The sequence below is a fragment of the Nothobranchius furzeri genome, chromosome 4 (genome assembly GCF_043380555.1).
Source record: "Nothobranchius furzeri strain GRZ-AD chromosome 4, NfurGRZ-RIMD1, whole genome shotgun sequence".
Taxonomy (NCBI): domain Eukaryota; kingdom Metazoa; phylum Chordata; class Actinopteri; order Cyprinodontiformes; family Nothobranchiidae; genus Nothobranchius; species Nothobranchius furzeri.
Window position 1 is genome coordinate 2,438,237 of NC_091744.1, and position 17,758 is coordinate 2,455,994.

The window sequence follows — 17,758 nt, forward strand, 5'->3', positions numbered from 1 at the left end:
AGAGAGAGACGAGGCAGAAGAGAGAGTGAGAGAGAGAGAAGAGGCAGAAGAGAGAGAGAGAGAGAAGAGAGAGAGAGAGAGAGAGAGAGAGAGAGAGAGAGAGAGAGAGAGAGAGAGAGAGAGAGAGAGAGAGAGAGAGGAGACAGAAGAGTTAGGCCGGGGACACACCGGCCGCGGAAGCGCCGCGAAGCGCCGCGAAAATGGGACCGCCTTCATTCGGCGCCCTTGTTAAGCTATTCTATAGACCACATGGGCCGCCGAAGCGCCGCGAATCGCCTCGCGCCGGCGCTCCAGCCCGCGCCGTGCAGCGATCATTTCGGCGTTGGCTCTATTTTTTTCGCGAGCCGCGGGTGAATCGCGTCAATTCTGGCAGGAAGTCAAACGTAGACGTAAGAGGCAGGCCGGTAAAGTTAACAAAATAAAGCATTTCAAAATAAAATTCCGCAATAGTCAAATGTGTCCGTAAACAGACACTGCAGAAAAACCACACGAACACGCACACACATACACACACATCGAACTTGTGTGCGTGTGTGACCACGTGAAGGGGGGAGTGGTTTTGGGTGTCTTTTCACCGGAGCAAACAGGACAGAGAGGCAGAAAGTCTGAGGCAAGCAGTTAGGATGATGACTTTAAATTAATTATGGAAGTTGAGAAACACAAGGAGCTGTACGACCCCCGAAAAACATGATTGTTTACGTACCCATGTCGGAAGAAACTGCTAAGATACAGCTGCAGAATTGGAGCGGGTTCCAAGAGATTCAACTGGCAGAAACAACTCATACCATAGGTTCACACACACACGCGCGCGCGCGCGCACGCGCACAAACACTCAAACGTAGGAAAAGAGCTGAGAAAAGGCAGAGAGGAAATGGAGGACACCAAGTGTTTAAAAGAAAAACTACAGCTGAGCCGAGGCGCGCCTCGACTGGGGCGCGTCTGATCTGAACTGAGAAGCGGCGAGCAGCGGCCGAATTTCGTGAGCGATTCGCTTCTCGGCGCTTCGCGGCGCTTCCGCGGCCGGTGTGTCCCCGGCGTTAGAGGTATAATATGTGCACGGTATGGAAAAGTTGAGTAACTAAGGGGTAAAAACCAATACCGATAATTTCCAATGTTAAATTTTAAGGTCAATGTTGACCAATAAGATTAGTAGACCAATAAAATTGGACATCCCTAGTAAAAAGGCAATAAGGAGAAATTATTCACACCGATAATGGAAGAAAATAACTTATCATTGCATATTAAGTGGCCTATAAAGATTCAATTAATCTAAATTCTTATGAAATCATTTGGCGTTATCATATTTTGGTGTAAAAATGCTAAAAGCCTTAATAGTGCTTAGACACCACCGGAAATGAAAGTAAACGTTATTAAAAACATTTGAAAAAGCAATATTTACAAACAGATCTCTTGTATTTATGTTAATATGGTGCAAAAATAGTCTGCGATGACAAAAAAGCCTCTAAAGACACCGGAACTGATTGGATAACGATATATTTTAAGTAATACCTCAGCATTGTTGTAGTAGGCAGTGCTATTCTTCTCCTGGACATCTTCTCCTCTGGCCGTGAAGAAGGTTAGAGGGTAGAAGTCCTTGTGGGAGGGCTGCTTCCCACTCGCCATTAGCTTCCCATCATAAAATAACTCGGATGTGTAGCTTTAGGAAGAGCAGAAGAAAAACAGAAGAAACATGAAAATAAAACCATGTTTTAAGAAGATTCATCATCATTCAGATTAGAAATGGTCTCAAAGGACGTAAAGATGTGTTCCTGAGTGCTGCAGCAGGGAGGTCTTTATGAGTTTCTACAGAAACACGAGTTAGCATAACGTTTTTAACTTTGCCATCAGGAGAAAATCAAGTTTCCGTTCAGGGTGACTGAATGTTTCCATTATAATAATATTAATGGGGCACAAGAATCAAACAAGCACAGTAAAAAAAAATGTTAAATGGTACAAAAAAAGAAAACAAGATTGTAAATGCGTTTTTTTGGGTTTCATTTCAGTCACAACTACTTACAGAATACTCGTTTCCACTATCGGCACGTCCAGGTAATTTTACCAGATCTTCATGGGGTGTGTGTGTGTTGTCATTTCACCAAAGGCCCATTCCAGGGACCAACTGAGCACCTGAACTGTACTTGGAAAGACCCAGTTAGGTACTTTATGCTGCTTTGAGGTAGGGTTGACACGGTAACCGGTATAGCGGTAAACCCCGGTAAAAAAGTTGACAATAAAAATAACCGTCCAGTTTTTAAAAAACTATATTATCTCGGTGGGTTTACCGTGGCCGCGGTTTCGGCGCGGTGACCCTTACCAGCCACCGTCGCTTCAGCTGAAGTTCCCGCGGCGCGCACACGCACTTTTTAGTTTGCAACGGCACCAAAACTTTGAAGCTGAAATAATGGCCGAAGGAGGAGACGGCAGCGCCCAGGACATCCATCAGCCCTCAAAGAAGACTAAATCGGAAGTATGGGCATATTTTGGATTTCTGAAAAATGCTGAGGGACAGTTAATATGACGGCTATCCCGTTTGCAGAACGTGCAGGAAACAAGTGTCTGCAAAAGGCAGCAACACTTCGAATCTAATGGCACATCTGCGTGACCATCACCCACGTCTCCACAGCCAGTGCAAGGTAAGTTAACATTAGCATTTTAGCTTAAATGCATGACGTGAGGACTTTTGGTTGAGGGAGAATGCAACGAGTCACTATAGACTGCAGCCGCAGCGTCCTCTGCCAGCATTTAAACCGTGTCACGGACACCCTGTTGCTGGATGAAGCATCTTATTTGTTGATGATGAAGAGAAATATACAATTAGTTCCTTGTCATTGATTTGTTTACTTATTCAATGCCATTTATACTTGAACATTTGGATTTGATTACATAGTGTAGTAGTTATTTTAGTAATTTGTTTAAAGTGGCTATTTATTTTAAATACATGTTTTTTAAGGTTGACTTGTACAGCGCTCAAGTCAAGTGTGGACTGGAGTTTTAGATTTTCATTTTGATAATGAAGAAAACAAGTATATGAGAAAACAAGTGGTGTTTCTTTGATTTGTTTACATATTGTTTATGTTTTGAATGTCTGGATTTGTATAATTTAAACCTGCACTGACTACTGTAACATGTTCCAGAAAAATAAGCTATTTGTTCCTTTACTTGTGAAAAGTTGCACTTTTGCTAAGGTTTTGTGTTATTTTAGGTTTAATAAACACTGTTAAACCTTTTCAGAACTATTTCAGTTTGTGTAGAACAGGACTATCAATGCTTTCTGAACATATGCAACACCGTTTAAAAAATACCGCGATAATACCGAAAACCGTGATAATTTTGGTCACAATAACCGTGAGGTTACATTTTCATACCGTGACAACCCTACTTTGAGGTCTCCAACACAACGGTCTAAAAACTGTTGCTTCTTCTGGTCACTGAACTCGAAGTTTTATGTTTCACTGCCACTCTGCTCGCCCCTGAATGAATTAAATTACGGAAAACTTGGACTGAATAAAACTTTTAAAAAGCCTGGCGGAGCTTCTGCTGTGTGGTGAAGTTGACTGACGTTTCAGCAAATTTCTGAAAGGGTCAATTCTGCGTGGAGACAACGGCTGAGATGACGAGCCAATATATTTTTCCTGTCTCCTATCCCCCCTCCCAGAAATTCCCCATAACTCCTAAAGTGGAAACACGACAAGAATTTCCAAACCAATACCTAGAATGGATCTTGTGTTTTAAGACATAAATACCCATATTTAAAGCTGTTGTCATAAGCTACAAGTAGTCTTGTAGTTTGGAGCACCAAAAATACCAAAAATCCCCACGAGCTTCATCTTTCCAGTCTTTAGGAGCCAACGCTTACACTCAAGGCATTGTTAAGTGCTCACACCTACTTGATGATAGCTTCATGGGAGCGGTAGTTCTCACACAGGAGGATCCGACAGGGGAATTCACGGGGATAGTGCTCGTACAGCCGGTCCAGCAGAGACACGTGCAGGTTACGCTCTCGAGCAAACTCGCTGTAGACAAACGGACTGAGCTGCAGGAAGGGAAGAAAGAAGAAGGGAAACAAATTAAAGGAGGAGGGAGTCCAAAAAAATTCGTAAACAAAGTAAAATATGACTAAGGCTTCGACTAAATAGTGAGGCGAGGTTTCTCTTTAGCTCTTCTTCGTGTGACGTTCAGAACTTAAAAACAAATTCTGAGCTTTAGTGATTGTGTAAGATGTTTGGACAGCAGCCTGAAACCAAGCTAAATTACATCCCCTTTTCATCATCGCTGCACGAACCCCGTTGTTGGAGAGCTTCTCTAATATCAAAAGATGTTGGTGTTGGACAGATTTACATAAGAACAGTGTAGGTAGTTGATTAGGTTCACCCTGAATGAAACCCCCCCAAAAAAGTTATTTAGGGGTTCAGAACAAATCAACTGGTGTTTAAAAAAATTATGTAATCAAAAAAAGTGTCAGTGTATTCTCGGCTGGTCTGTTAGTTTGATTAGTTCTCATCTGCTGATGAAACTGAAGCAACATTTAGATCTTTGAGATGTTTAAACCAAAACAGATACCCACCAAACTAAACTTTCATTTATGAGTTTAAGTGCACCAAATGAGAATATAGACTTAGACAAATAATGAAAAATAACTTAGATCTGAATATAAAAGGAAACTTCTTTCAACTTATTGATGCAAACCTTATTTTTACAGATTAAATTGTTAGAAAAGTTGATATCAAAAGTTTTAGAAAGTAATAAAAAAAAGCAGCCTGCTAATCCTTATTTCCCCCTCATATTCACATAGAGAGCAGCGGCTGATCGAGTCAAATGAAACAATTATTTCATGGCAGACGTTTGCCTCGTCTTCATCCAGTTCTTACTGATAATCCTGTGCACTGTCTCAAGAACCAAGAGGAGATGAAATGAAGTTTTAAATCCTCGCAGTGACTTAAAAAGCTGCACCTGACTTGAGTTTATGTCATCTGTGGCTGAAATGACCTCACAGCTTTACAATGGAAACAGTTATTACTGCAGCTGCTTCCGTCTCAGGCCACGTTCTACCCTGCTGCTCAGGCCTATTTCAGCTCATTTGAAAACACCATGGAAGTGGTTTGTAATGTGGATTTAAATAACGACAATTTGCAAAGAGGTTTGTTCTTTTCCTTCCCTAGAGAGGCAAAATTACAGCTTTATTTACCTGCATGTGGTCCCCCGCCAGCACGATGCGGGTGGTCTTGCTAGCTAGAGCGAAAGGCATGATGGTTTCACACTCCATGGCCTGAGCTGCTTCATCCAACAGGAGATGAGTAAACAACCCTGACAAACACAGATCATCATCATCATCATCATCATCAGTACAATTTCATATGACTCGAGAATAAAATCAAGACTAAAACAGACAGAAGCCGGAGTTCTGCTACTTTTCCCTTCTCCAGTCCTGTAAAGTGGGGATTGGTGGAAATGTATGATCAGCTAGTATCTACCTGGTTCAGATGGCTCTTTGAATGTTTTCAATCTGGATTAAAAAATCAGTTCAGATTGAACTGACGCGCTAACATCTAGTCTCAAACTGTGATAAACATATTCCAGCCTCAGAAATGACAAAGCAGGTTTGCAAATGATATTTTCCTTTAACTGCTGGGTGGAATTCCCCATTTCTGCTGTTGTTGATAAAATATGAGATATATGGTTTAAAATTTTATATAACATCGTTTGTTTGTTTGTGAAACTGCAGTTAAAATGGCAGAAAGGTTTATTGTTTAGTTTGTAGTTTAGTTTGTAGTTTCTACAAACTGTAGCTTTTCAATGAGTTATCCACAAATGGTAGATTATTATTCATGAACACCTTTTTACACAAACATTTCTAAAAGTCTGAATTATGCCCTGAAGCCGTGTTGTCTGGAACCACCCTCAAAACGGTGGTGCAAATTTAGGAGGAGTTGGACTAAATTACAGATATGAGTATAAATGGTGAACTAATTGAGACTCAGCTTAGATACAGGTCCTTCTCAAAAAAAATGTGCATTTTGTGATAAAGTTAATTATTTTCTGTAACGTATTGATAATCATTAGACTTTCATATATATTAGATTCATTACACACAACTGAAGTAGTTCAAGCCTTTTACTGTTTCTAATATTGATGATTTTGGCGTACAGCTCAGGAAAACCCAAAGTTCCTATCTCAAAAAATTGGCATATTTCATCCGACCAATAAAAGAAAAGTGTGTTTAATACAAAAAAGTCAGCCTTCAAATAATTATGTTCAGTTATGCACTCAATTCTTGGTCGGGAATCCTTTTGCAGAAATGACTGCTTCAATGCGGCGTGACATGGAGGCCATCAGCCTGTGGCACTGCTGAGGTGTTATGGAGGCCCAGGATGCTTCGATTGCGGCCTTAAGCTCATCCAGAGTGTTGGGTCTTGCGTCTCTCAAGTTTCTCTTCACAATATCCCACAGATTCTCTACGGGGTTCAGGTCAGCAGAGTTGGCAGACCAATTGAGCACAGTAACACCATGGTCAGTAAACCATTTACCAGTGGTGTTGGCACTGTGAGCAGGTGCCAGGTTGTGCTGAAAAATGAAATCTTCATCTCCATAAAGCTTTTCAGCAGATGGAAGCATGAAGTGCTTCAAAATCTCCTGATAGCTAGCTGCATTGACCCTGCCCTTGATCAAACACAGTGGACCAACACCAGCAGCTGACATTGCACCCCAGACCATCACTGACTGTGGGTACTTGACACTGGACTTCAAGCATGTTGGCATTTCCCTCTGCCCAGTCTTCCTCCAGACTCTGGCACCTTGATTTCCGAATGACGTGCAAAATTTGCTTTCATTCGAAAAAAGTACTTTGGACCACTGAGCAACAGTCCAGTGCTGCTTCTCTGTAGTCCAGGTCAGGCGCTTCTGCCGCTGTTTCTGGTTCAAAAGTGGCTTGACCTGGGGAATGCGGCACCTGTAGCCCATTTCCTGCACACGCCTGTACACGGTAGCTTTGGAAGTTTCTGCTCCAGACTCAGTCCACTGCTTACGCAGGTCCCCCAAGGTCTGGAATCGGTCCTTCTCCACAATCTTCCTCAGGGTCCGGTCCTCTCTTCTCGTTGTGCAGCGTTTTCTGCCACACTTTTTCCTTCCCACAGACTTCCCACTGAGGTGCCTTGATACAGCACTCTGGGAACAGCTTATTTGTTCAGAAATTTCTTTCTGTGTCTTGCCCTCTTGCTTGAGGGTGTCAATGATGGCCTTCTGGACAGCAGTCAGGTCGGCAGTCTTACCCATGATCGTGGTTCTGAGTAATGAACAGGCTGGGAGTTTTTAAAAGCCTCAGGAATCTTTTGCAAGTGTTTAGAGTTAATTTGTTGATTCAGACGATTAGGTTAATAGCTCGTTTAGAGAACCTTTTCATGATATACTCATTTTTTGATAGGAATTTTGGGTTTTCATGAGCTGTATGCCAAAATCATCAATATTAGAAACAATAAAAGGCTTGAACTACTTCAGTTGATGAACTCAATGAATATTTTTCTGTCCGCCAATGTAGTTCGCAAAGTACTTGACCGCCCACACGGTGGAAAGCAAAGTCTTTTCACAGTCCAAGTACAATACAGAAACTAATGAATTTATCACAATATGCTAATTTTTTGAGAAGGACCTGTACATTGTGACTAATCTGCAACAGGCGTCTTTGCACAAAAGTCACGCACGCCATTCACAATATGTTTACAATTACACCATTAGCCCCAAATTGACCAAAACATTTATGAAGATCATCACTATTGAATTCTACCAATTCAAAGCGACTCCCACTATTTTCTTTGTGATTTAGTGTGATTTAGTGTCTCCAACTAGTCGCTAGCAGTCACAGCCCACTGGTTTTAGGTCATAAATTGGTGGGCAAAGAACATAACATGTCACTAGATTTAATAAAATTGGTAAAGGGTACTTTTGACATGTTTTATTTGAAGTATCTTTGTGAATATTTGCCCAATCTGATATGAATTATTGAAAGTAGCATCAAGAAAAAAGCTGTTTCTCATATTTATCCTATTATGCAGTTATTCCCTGGTGTTACTCCCAGAGCAGCTTAGAGCTAAATATCTAACCAAACATTTGAAGGCAGTTTAGATTGAAGATCTTTGAATCGATCGAATGCCATTCAACACATTATTTTAGTCACTTGGTCCTGGAAATTATATGCACAAACCCTTGTGAAAGGCTTTAAAGCAGACCTCTCACCCTAATTTAACCTCATTTTTGTTTGAAGTATGAGAATGCTTGAACCCTGATTTCGAGAGCTCAAAGCTCTGCAGTATGAGTGAAAGAGATAAAACAGCATGGTAAATGAGTGCCAGAGCAGGGAGTGGAGAAAAGAGGCTGAATAACAACCAGCGAGCTGCCTCTACAGCTACACCAGCTTCACAGGAAAGCATGTGAAGTCGTGAAATGTGACGGCCAGAAACCGTAAAACAAACTTGGAGGGGGGATGTGGGGGTGGCACGAGTAAACAAAATGACAAAAACATGTCTGGCAAACAGAGAGGAGGAGCGGTTTGATTCAAGGCAACATTCACTGTTCAGTAGACTCCTTTGAACAAATGCCTACAAAACACATTTCAAGGCATTTAGGTCTTTTGTTCTTGTTTTTATTCCAGCTGTAAAGCCTCAAGCCCGTGCTCTCCTGAAGCCGGGGCTGCCACCCCTTCCAAACTGCATCGCTGATAAAACGATACGCACTTCAAATCAAAGACCCGTGTTTCTACTAGGGATGCACCGATCAGGTTTTTTGCTGCCGATCACCGATACCGATATCAAAGAATGCTGATCACCGATACCGATCACGTGGATTGGCCAGAAATTTTCTACAACATTATAATGAGTGCTACAAACTACATAATCTGGGAATAAAGGAAATGTAACCTAATCTAAAATGGTCTGTATTAGGTTTGTCACAGTGTGAAAATTTAACCTCACGGTTATTGTGACCAAAATTACCACGGTTTTCGGTATTATCGCGGTATTTTTTTTAAACGTGCTACATTTTCACACAATTAAATAAACCCTGTATGTCAGGAAATATTGTCCTCAGTTTGTGTCTAAATTTTGCCTAAAATGTGTTATTTTGTAATTACGTTGTTTATTTGTTTACATTTTTCCCCTTTAGTCTTTAAAATACCAATATTTGCCCATAACGTCGTATTTTATGTCTGTTTGATGTCATCATTTTAAAAATATTAGATCAGATGATACTCAGTACTCAAGTAGCTTTCTAATCAGATACTTTTTTACCCTTACTTGAGCAATCCGTATTTCAGGAAAATATTGTCCTCAGTTTGTGTCCTTCCAGTGAGCTTTGCAGATGTGGGAAAATGTCATCAGGCAGTAATCGTTGTTAAATTCATAATTATTCTCGGAGAGAGACCAACTCTTATCTGCCCCTGGGAGCCCCGTAATGCATAGCGTCATTTCAACACGGCGGTGTCCGCGACACGGTTTATATGCAGGTAGCGGCGCTGCGGCTGCTTTATATAGCGACTCGTTGCGTTCTCCCTCAACCCAAATCCTCGGATCACGCATTTTAGCTAAAACGCTAACGTTAGCTTGCCTTGCGTTGACTGTAGAGTTGTGGGTGATGGTCACGCAGATGTGTCATGAGATTTGAAGCGTTGCTGCCTTTCACAGACACTTTTTCTGCACGTGCTGCAAACAGGGTAGCCGTCTTCTATAAACTCCCTCGGCATTCTTCAAATATCTAAAATATGCCCATACTTCCGACTTTGTCTTCTTTGAGGGATAATAAATGTCCTCCTGAGCGCTGCCGTCTCCTCCTTTGACCATTATTTCAGCTTTAGCTTCAAGAAAGTTTTGGCTGTAAACAACAAAGTGCGCATGTGCCGCCGGCAACTTCTGCAGATGATACGGTGGCTGGTAAGGGTCACCGCGCCTACACCGCAGCCACGGTAAACCCACCAAGATAATATAGTTTTTTAAAAACAAGACGGTTATTATTGTCAACTTTTTTTTTTTTACCGGGGTTTAGCGCTACACTGGTTACCGTGACAACCCTACCTGATCGGTTTGCTTTGATCTATTTTGAAAATTCCGATCAAAACCGATAGGGGCGCTATCGGCCGATTACGATCAAATGCCGATCCATCGGTGCATCCCTAGTTTCTACATACATACCGTCTTCGTTTGTCAGTTACAAAGTGCGAAATGGGCCTTTGAAGTCGTCTATTGAAGGCATCAGTGTTTCATTGAAGTCTTAGAAGTATCATTTTCAACCGTTCTGATGAAGTCGGCCTTAAGCTTTTTATTCTTTATGCACTGATTTTAATTTACAATTCAACCAAAGATGTCATGTAGAGCGAGAAAGGGTAATTCTGTTAACCTTTGATATAAACAGTGTGGATCAGGAGGACTTTTATACTTTAATCCACACGAACAAACAGCGGCCTAATAAAGCTGACAAATTATCTACAGGGGTTGTTATAAATGACAATGTTTCCCCAGGTAGGGAAGCACAGATGCAAGAAGGGAAAGAAAACATGGATTTTATGAAGTTGGCAGAGCAGCAAGAAGGAACACTGAGCTTTATGCACCTGGGAGATGGTTTCAAGCTGTAGAGAAGACATCTCTAAAACAGAGGTCCAAATGACATTTCTGTAGCTACCATGGGTCACGGAGACAATAATGGCATTTGAATTTCCACACAATGAAAAAAAAAGGAGAGGGCGAGTTAAAAACTGGAGGTGAAAAAGATCAGAGTCACAGTGCAGTAGATGTGATCTGGGAGAAAAGTTGAGTTTTAATGCTAAATAATAGATTCTGTCGCACACAAACATGTTTCCTCCTCTTAGGAAGGATCTGGAAAGTCTGAAGGATCCTTCTATCGAACGCTGCACAGAAGAAGCTTAGAAAAACTGAAAGGTTTGCAAACTTTTGGCAAATGGAAAAAACAAAAAGATTTTAATACCAAATAAAAACTACTAATACGTTGTGTACTGTGGTGTCTGTGCGTCAATCTGATATGCTTTAGGAAGCATTTAGATGTCAAATGAATCAATCATTTTTATTGACAGCTCAAGTATGAAACGGGACTGTTGGGAGGAAATTATCAATGCTTTCAAAACTCTTGAGCTTGGTTTTCTAAAATAAATTTCTTCTGTGCATCATTGTTTGAGCTCAAACAAAAGCCAAAATTAATTAATCTGTTATTTTTAGAAATGCCCAATAAGTCACTTTCAGGGAAGTAAGAAAATGTAACACTGAAATACAGAGATATTTTTTGTTATGATACTGAAACGGTGTACTATTTTTATCGAGCATTTACATGTAAACATTTACTGTATTTCTTTTGCGTGGTGTGGTTTAAACTCCGACTACTGGGTGTCAGCAGTTTCAACAAAAACACTGGATTTGTCTTGGAAGAGTCTGGCCTGCATTTCACAGTTAAATTCAGTCATAAAAATTGTAAACATTATCTGGTTTTTAGTATCGTCATCAATCGCAACGTCTCCCTGGCCTTGTGATAAGTATTGTATCACCAGGTTCTTGCCAATAAAAACGGGGGTGTAAATCACTAGTTTAACAACAATCCAACATTATCTTAGGTGTGTTCTTGCTGTGCGTTATTTCTAATTCCACGTTGTTGTTCTTTTGTAACGTCAATAACAGGTAACAAAACCGTTTCTGTGTTTTACAAAAGAACGACAACATGGAATCCAACATTATATTGATACAGCCATGGACGTAGTTTTGAGTTGGGGGACGGGGGGGGGGGGGGGGGACATGGAGATCTTTACAGTAAGTATTCAAAAAAATATGTATAAAACTACAACCTAGAGGCCCTTTTATAAAATGTCATGAATGCAGAACTGTCAAGTACACAGGTGGCAGTAACAAGCAAGCAAGTATCAGCAGAGCCAATGGATGAGCTTATGTAGCCTGACCTGCCAGACTCCTCCTCTGTTTAATTCTGCACAGAGAAAGGGTCTGGGAACGCTCCTGTTCAAATAACCCCACCCCCTTAGAACTCTAATCGAGCCAATCAGAGATGAGTAGCATACGTCACACACCACAATGCCAAGTTTGTCATAAACATGGCGACTGAAGCGGAGTTCGCTGCGGCTCTTTCCTCTGGTCTAAATGACTTGAATGTCTTTAAAACCTCAACAAGTAGAAGCGCTAAAAGCCTTTCTTCTAAAGAAAGATGTTTGTGCTGTCGCCAGACGCCATTTTTGACTGCAGCTAAAAAACGACAGCGTTGCCCGGGACAGTCGGCATTTCTGCCTTTTTTCTGATTGGTTATTTTTGAGCTGGCTAGTCCCGCCCCACATGTGCCTCTATGCCTGTGAGTTACCAGACACTTTCTCTGTGCAGAATTAAACGGAGGACGAGTCTGACAGGCCTGGCTAGAGCTTATGGGCGGTTCTAACGGGAAACTGTCGTTCACACAAGCACTTGTCTTCGACTTGGTCCTAGTACTCAATCAGTGTTTATTTAATGTAGCGTAATATTGCTTCTGGATGGTAAAAAGTGCAGGGAACAAAAATTTACTTTGGAAAAAGTGTGTGTGTGTGGGGGGGGGGGATGCTCTCAAGATTTACCTTCTCTTTCTGCCGCAACGAATCTTTACACACACACACTTACTTCACCTAAACCCACATGAACGTTTCACTTTGTCCCCGTTTAGAAATTATTCCCCCTTTTTCTGTAATCCTGGTGTCACCGAATTTACACTTTTATTACGGATCAGTTATTTCCTATCACTGCCATAAAGCTTTGGGTTAACCATTTTCTTAATTCCATGCATGAAACTATAAGCTGTGTTTGGTCCTTTTGTCAATGTATTAATTGATGTTGTAATAAATTCACAAAACATAAATAACGCCTGATCATTGTCTAGCAATTCTCGGGAATAATCGGTGCCTCCTGTCAAGAATTCATCCTTTGGATTATTTTGTGGTGTTAACTCTGAGACCGATTACATTGCGAAGATATCGATATTAAATCCAACGGTCCAGTTCCGAAAACTGGTGGTGCCCCGATTAATTAATATAAGATTATAAAGAAGCTAAATCTACGCCACATTTGAAATATAGATCTAAATCTATATTTATCGCTACACTGGCTATGAGGCGTTTTGTTTCATGGTGCTGCTGTTACATAAAGGCCTAAAGCCTGGATTCTAAACAAGGTGTCTGAGGCAGTTATGAGGCAGTGCCTTCTGTGGGAGAGGAACGCTCAATTTGATGAGGATTTCAGCTTTGTCAGACACGTTGCTGTTTTTTTTTACACTGTAGAAGGGCAAGAATAAAAACACGAAGAACACCTCTTCCAAGCTCGTTAAAAGTAAACGCTAGATGAATTATTCAAAAGCAAATTTTATTTTCATTTAAAAATTGGCTCCCTAAGATTTTTTTAAACTAAACGGTCGATTTAAAATGGCTTGTTTCACTATGAGGCTGTCCAAAACACCCCTAGCCCATGTTATCTTCAATGGAAAACTAATTATTAAAATGTTTATTCAACTAATTTAGATTTGAAGTGAAATCTTAAGATTCCTTCCAATAAAGGCCAATAATATCAAGTGTCATTATCGATGCCAACTAAACCCATAAAGTACTAAAACCTGTACAAAGCTTTCAGAAATTGTTAAACTACAGACTTACATTTATTAATATGCACATTTCACATGTTCTACTTTAGTTTTCCTTGGAAGTAACAAATTATGTAACGCATTCAAAAGCCTTTGTGTTACAGATGTAGCTGAATAATTTAAGCTGAAATGCAGGGTAGTTCTTCGTTTTAGGCTGAACTGTACCCAGAAAAGCTGGGAGGAGACAACAAGATGAAACCAGAAGAGGCACTTGAAAATATTTGGAGATTTTTTTTGGATCATTTTATTCCAATCGCAGTAAAAATGTTAGCAAAGTCATCTGGGAGAGGATTAAAGTCTGCAGTGAATATAAATACATAAAAAGCCAAGCAATTTAGTGACAACTTCCATGATGCATGTTTTTATCTTGTGTTAAATTAAGCATTAGGGGATAAGAGGATTCAGCAAGTTTAAAACAGCAAACCCAAACTCTTATTTTGGCCGTTTGTGGGCGAGCTTCTTTGTTGCCTGTTCAGAGCAACAATGGCTGGATCATCATCATACCCAGAGCAAATAAAGCTTGCTTTTACTGTTGCTGACATGTTTTGGCGTCCACTGGTTGCGGTTGCTCTGACGACGGCAGCAGTAGATGCCGAAGCGTGTCAGCAAAGGCAAAAACAATCTTTATTTGGCCTGTGTATGATGATGAAACACGACCTATCAAATTGGGTAAAAACACAAAATGAACGTAATAAAAATGATTGGATCAATAAAGGAGAAAAACATTGGATGGTTTTGTTTAATTTGCCAGAAGCAAGGCAGTATAACCAACAGATTTCCATCAGGCATATGGCTTTGAGTGTTTATAATAAAGCAGAATTATGAAAATAATAAATATTTTAACATTAGTACAAGTGGAAGTATGTTAGTTGGCATATATGAAGATAAACGGTTTAAATAATCACAGAAAAAAACAAAACTAGAGTCCAAATAGATTTAAATTAAACCAAATTACTTTCCTGACTTTCAAGTGTGGCCGAAATGAGTTTTCTCCACAGGGTGGCTGGACTCCCTTAGAGCAGGGCTATTCAACTCCAAGCCTCGAGGGCCGGTATCCAGCACGTTTTAATTTGAACTCAGCTTCAACACACATGATTTCAATCAGCAGGTGATTAACAGGTGTCTGCAGAGCCTGATGGGCTGCTCCACAGGTGATTCAACCACTGAACCTAGTGTGTTGGACCAGAAAAACCACTAAAGCGTGTTGGATACTGGCCCTCGAGGCCCGAAATTGAAGAGCCCTGCCTTAGAGATAAAGTGAGAAGCTCGGTCATCCGGGAGGGGCTCGGCATAGACTTGCTGCACCTCCACATCGTGAGGAGCCAGTTGAGGTGGCTCGGGCATCTGGTCAGGATACCTCCTGGACACCTCCCTAGTGAGGTTTTCCGGGCACGTCCAACCGGGAGGAGGCCTAAAGGAAGACCCAGGACACGCTGGAGGGACTATGTCTCTCATCTGGCCAGGGAACGCCTTGGGATTCCCCCGGAAGAGCTGGCCCAAGTGGCCGGGGAGAGGGAAGTCTGGTCCTCTCAACTTAGGTTGCTGCCCCTATGAACCGACCCCGGATAAGCGGAAGAAAATGGATGGGTGGATGGATGAACTTTCATGCATTCATCAGCCTTTGAATGAATGTTTCTTATGCTGCACCTTTAACTGCTCACCCTTTAACTTTGTATTTTTTCTTATTCTTAAAATAAATGTGTTTATTTCATTTGGTCTGAGTTTATTTGCGTTTTTTAAATGTGCTGTCATGTTGATTTTAACGGTCATGCTCTTCTCGCTAATGCACATTGAATTGCCTCGGTGTATGAAAACAAATAACGCTGCCTTGCCTTGAATGTTGCTACAAGCAGAGAACTTGATGTTAAGTTCAAAATTAGAAAGGTTCTGCAACACTGAAAATAAAGGGGTTAAATACTTTTATTTCAACAAGTTATAATAAAAATAGTAATTTATTATCACTTATGGATCATGAAATCTTTCAAAAGTGTTTGTAAACTTGTTTAAACCATTCTTCTATTTTTCACATGCCAATTCCCACATCTAAGCTTTGAAGAAGAAATGAACACGTGAAATTAAAGTGTTTGTGGCGGTAGATTTGTTATTGCTACTTAGGAGGCTTGCTATCCCTCTGTTGCCTCGTTTCGTTACAATTTTCATCACCATCAAACACCAGGAGAGCAGGAGAGATGCCACGTGGGGAAGAGAGCTAATGATGCACAATACATTAGAAACAGGCAGATGGTGTAGCCGAGCAACAGACAAAACCCCCTCCACGGACACATTAGTGTCAGTTATTATCCTGTGCTGACAAATCGGTTTGTTTTGCGCGTCTTTGAGACAACTCCAATAGATTCGGCCCATCTCTTAATAGTGGGCAGGACGGTTTTCAGAGCAACGACAGTCAATAACCAGAAACTAAATGAAAAAGGCGAAGCTTCAAAACAACATCCTTATACGAGTTTATATGCAGAAACCTACACACACACACAAAAGCATCTTTTACACAAAATGTGCCATTTAAGACAACATTAACCACCACTTGTGAGCTCTTCTACGTTTGAGATGACCAACTGTCTTTCCAGGACTTACCAGGCTCCAAATCAAGCTGACAGAGGTACTGGGAGGTACTGAGTGTGACCACAACCACACGGTGTCTGAGGACATCCTCCCTTGTGGGCATCTGGAAGTTGACCTGTGTGTTGGAGATGAGACAGTACTGCTGGACCACCGGGTGGACGGTCTTCACCCAGCGGTTCCTGAAGTATACCCTGTAGAGGGAAGAGAACGCAAAAAAGTTTGGAGAAAAAGCTCCAGCTCTGTCCATAGTCTGTACATTTTAGGCTTATTTGTGGTTTCAGTGAAAGGAAATGGTCGTTGTCTCTGTGTAGGTGTTTGTACAGCCTCGAGGTAGCTCAAAAGGTGAGAAACTTATTGAGTTCACATCCCACAAGTCAGTAAATGTCTGCTTGTCTCTGCTGAGGGGCGACAGCAGTCGAGTTACTCAACAATCTCCGAGTTGTATTGATGAACTAGTCTGACCACGGGCTCTCCAATAACAGCGATCCAGATGAATCATAGCTGTAATGTCGCACTGATGTTCCCTGGTCTTTGCCAACAGAGAAGTCACAAAAGAGTCCAACTTTAGTGAAAGTAAACACTAAGCAGACAATATCTGCACATTACCATGAAATCAGCTACTGTTGGCGTTATAATTCACAGCAGAATACAAATGTTGGGTCTCCGTGGTATCAGACCCTCTTGGGACCTTAAATAAGCCCTAAATAAAGAAGCTGCCAAATGAAGGTATTCACTGGAGACAAATGACCGACTCAAGGGAATTCCAGAGGGGTGCTTGCGTGCATCAGCAAGGACGTTATACAGGAGGGGACCAATAGATAGTTACATGATTGGCAGGGACTTTGACTAGCATCTCACACCCATCACTACCATGTGTGTCTCAAGTGAGTGTGTTACTATACCTGAGAGGTCTGGCATGTGCGTTGCCTGCATCAACATAAGGATGAAGATAGTCTTTAATGTAAAGGTCAGCTGCACTGTTGGAATGAGTGCAGATCAGAACCCTGCAGACAGAAAAGACAAAATGTCACACCCGTAAAATACAGACGATACAAACCACACCGTCTTATTGAAATTGTTTCCCCCCCCCCCCCCCCCCTTTACATCTGCTCTTACTATGTTACTGTTAGAATGTTGGCATAATAAAGCAAAGTAATGTTCAAGCACAAGCATCAAACAGCTTATATCGAATGGCATCACTTGGAAACAGGTCAAAGAGTCAACTTGGAGAAAAACAAAGTAATTAAAATATCCAGAGAACTGTAAACAGAGCAAATATAAAAGGTAATATCTTTGGGGCAAATTCTACAGAAACCCAGCAGTGACGGCAAGATGGGCTGAAGAACACTTGATGCATACCCTAACCCCTTTTTTATCAGATTACATGCTCTAATTTGTGTGTGTATTTAAAAAAATTATTCTAAATTTGGTATTTTGTATTTCTGAATGGTTTTTGCTCATTATTTCAAAATCAGTGCATTATTTATGAAATGCATTAAAACAAAAAAGCCTGCTCCATTTGTCACTGTGT

At 41.1% G+C, this 17,758-nt stretch overlaps 1 protein-coding gene across 2 annotated transcripts in view; it reads right to left on the minus strand.

The window, feature by feature from the left end:
* helz (helicase with zinc finger) overlaps nucleotides 1-17,758 on the minus strand; it is a 64,509-nt gene that overhangs the window by 23,599 nt on the left and 23,152 nt on the right. For both annotated transcript variants that reach the window (XM_015968877.3, XM_015968868.3), the window contains exons 17-21: nucleotides 17,130-17,231; nucleotides 16,240-16,418; nucleotides 5,186-5,304; nucleotides 3,888-4,033; nucleotides 1,510-1,657 (exon numbers count right to left, since the gene is read on the minus strand). In XM_015968877.3, the coding sequence (XP_015824363.1) occupies nucleotides 1,510-1,657; nucleotides 3,888-4,033; nucleotides 5,186-5,304; nucleotides 16,240-16,418; nucleotides 17,130-17,231 (694 nt within the window). The remainder of the gene's footprint in view (nucleotides 1-1,509; nucleotides 1,658-3,887; nucleotides 4,034-5,185; nucleotides 5,305-16,239; nucleotides 16,419-17,129; nucleotides 17,232-17,758) is intronic.